This window comes from Chaetura pelagica, unplaced genomic scaffold, assembly GCF_000747805.2.
Source record: "Chaetura pelagica isolate M959 unplaced genomic scaffold, ChaPel_1.0 scaffold191, whole genome shotgun sequence".
Classification (NCBI taxonomy): domain Eukaryota; kingdom Metazoa; phylum Chordata; class Aves; order Apodiformes; family Apodidae; genus Chaetura; species Chaetura pelagica.
In genome coordinates, this window is record NW_009952440.1 from 2618311 (window position 1) to 2621132 (window position 2822).

General features: G+C 46.8%; 1 protein-coding gene across 1 annotated transcript in view; it reads right to left on the reverse strand.

The window, feature by feature from the left end:
* Nucleotides 1-1066: 1066 nt before the first annotated feature.
* AK6 (adenylate kinase 6) overlaps nucleotides 1067-2822 on the reverse strand; it is a 2743-nt gene continuing 987 nt past the window's right edge. The window contains exons 2-5 of the mRNA XM_010008417.1: nucleotides 2368-2460; nucleotides 1974-2032; nucleotides 1408-1553; nucleotides 1067-1256 (exon numbers count right to left, since the gene is read on the reverse strand). Of these exons, the coding sequence (XP_010006719.1) occupies nucleotides 1067-1256; nucleotides 1408-1553; nucleotides 1974-2032; nucleotides 2368-2460 (488 nt within the window). The remainder of the gene's footprint in view (nucleotides 1257-1407; nucleotides 1554-1973; nucleotides 2033-2367; nucleotides 2461-2822) is intronic.

A 2822-nucleotide genomic window follows, 5' to 3' on the forward strand; every position in this document is an offset into this window, starting at 1 on the left:
CCTCGGGAGGCAGACGAGTCTGGTCCCGGCCCTCCCGGGAAACTCCGGGTTTTCCAGCATTTCCCATTGCTGCTGCAGTTTCTCCTCTGCAAACCTCACAAAAACTAGACACCCGATTTGGAATAACGGAATACAATCTTAAATATATCACCACAAGACTCTCTACAATGGAAATTTTCAGGCAAATATAGAGTTTCACTATTCAAACTCGTGTGTATAAAAAGTTTATTAGGAAACCCTTTCTACACCATCTTTACAGCAAAGAAAGGTTATTTCTTCCCTGCACCCTCCTGGCAGCCAGGCTTTAAAAGCAATTAGCACAGATGGCTGCCAGTATTTGAAGTGTAACAGCACTTTTTGGGTCACAGCAGGTTCCTTGTCCTGCCAAATGATACATTTCCTTGATCAACTTGTGGTAAAAAACCTGTCCCATGACTGGGATGGGCGATGGAGAACACTCCCAGAAAAAGGAGGAAGAAACCTTATTGCTTAACATTCCACACCAGTGAAAATGTATCCAGTGTTTCCTTACACTGTGATTCCCAAAGTTGGCATAATGAATGTAAAATACCTCTTACTACATCACTCCTCTTCCTTCCAAAACAAAGCACCCTCCTTAGGCTACACCACACACCCCTCACCCTGCATGAGGCTCCACACAGTCAAGAGGATTGCAGTTTTTAGTCTTTACAAATCAGAAACAGACTATCTCCTTTTCAGGAAACTGTTTTAGCCTTCAGAAACCCAAAGCTCATCAAATGCCACCCAATGATCAGGATTTCAATTTTCCTGGGGAGGACAGGGAAGGTTTGGTTTTAATTGTAAACTGCAAAAAACTCTACACTTCCATGTAGTTCCTGGTACTGAGGGCAACTGTGTCATTCCCATCTTCTCACTCACTGCTCAGTTGTCTCTCCTGTTGTTTCTCCTCCGTGCCTCTCCTGCCTGTGCCAAACCTTCTTCTACTCCCCATCATACAATAATATTAATTTTAATTTATCATACAAGAACTATGAGTGTCCTTTATTAACCCCTCTCCCGAGGTGATCCAGCAGAGCTACAAATGTCAGTTGTTGTCCTTCATCCACTGCTCAATCCACTGCGTAATCTGGTCCAAATTTCTCTCCAGGTCTTCTGGAGTGTTGCTGGGTAACTGGTGGACAATTTCCTCCCTATATGACAACATGGCTTCCTCATAAAGTGTCTGAAAAATTTCACACTGGATGTTGTCTTCCAGCTTTTTCCCTTTGTAGCCCCTAGGAAACAAGAACCAGACTGAGGGGCAGCCTTAAAGACAGGCAGGCAGCTATGAGGTATTCTACAGAAAACCAGTCTTTTATACCCTAGGAAAACCTTTGGCAAAGTCAGGCAACTGTACTTCACTCCGTGTTGACTCCCCTGACGTACCTGCTTTCAAGCCTGTCATACAGGAATGAGTTTTCTGTGCGAAGCACAAACACGATGTGAAACCACCGTTCGGGGAAAAAATCGCAGCCGTGATAATCGACGATAACTCCCCCCTGGCTCATTTTGTCTTCCAGCTCATCAATCACCTAGAAAAGGAACAAAACACAGCCTAGTTCAGCTGAAACTAAGGTGGCCTCAGAGCGGCCTTTCGGTACCTCAAGGGGCTACATGAAAGACAGGGAGGGACGTTCTGCCAGGGTGTGCAGGGAGAGGACAAGGGGTAATGGCTTTAAGCTGGAAGAGGGGAGATTCAGGTTGGACATCAGGAAGAAATTCCTCACTGTGGGGGTGGTGAGACACTGGGACAGGTTGCCCAGGGAGACTGTGGATGCCTCTTCCCTGGAAGTGTTCAAGGCCAGGCTGGATGGGGCTCTGAGCAACCTGGTCTAGTGGGAGGTGTCCCTGCCCATGCAGGGGGGTTGGAACTAGATGATCTGTAGGGTCCCTTCCAACCCAAACCATCCAGTGATCCTATGGAAAATGGCAGGTTTTGAAGCTGAACTTACCCTATCTTCATCCAAAATTGGGCAATCATATTCCTCATCAAAACCTTCATACAGTTCTCCTGCAGCAAAACAAGTAAATCGTGGAAGTTTGTGAAGCAACAGCAGATACTGAAATTATCTGCACTGTCACCTTTGTTTCAGGAGGATGCAAACAAAAACAGTGTTCAGAACAAGGAGCACTTACAAATCCATATGAATCTTGTTGTTTGTTACTTAATACAAAGCATGCTGCTGATACAGAAGTGCTTTCTTAATTCGTGCCACCATATTCAGTTCTGTTAAGGCAAATTAATTGCTTTTTCATACCATGTATGATATGCACTGCAAGCACGTGGCTACATAAAGCAAAGCTCTCTGAAGTTACCTGCTGGACTAGTCTGTTCATGCAACCTACCTTCTTTTGCCATGTCACCCACATTGATATAGGTCATCCCAGCTCTCGATGCAAGCTCTTTCCCAAGCGTGGTTTTCCCAACTCCTGGAGTACCTAAAGACACAACCCCACACCAAGCAGTGAGAGCACAGCCCACACACCCTTTGCAAATCACCTTCTGAGTAAGGGAAAGGGAGGAAACTTTTTGCCCGTGTTGACAAATCCCCGTAGGAAAAACGGGGCGAAACCCCGCAGGGCGAGGGAAGACGGTTCGGAGCAGCAGAGATTGAAAAAAACAAACAAACCCCACAAAAAAAAATACACAGTGAGGAAAACGCTGGCGTTCTGCAGAAGCGCCAAAGGAAAAGCTGCTGCATTTACAGGCCCGATTCGACGTGCAGAAGCCCCCGTGCCCGAGGGGGGAGCAGCCCCGGGCTGTGAGCGAGGCCGGAGCCCCCCCGGGGCTGCCAAGCGGC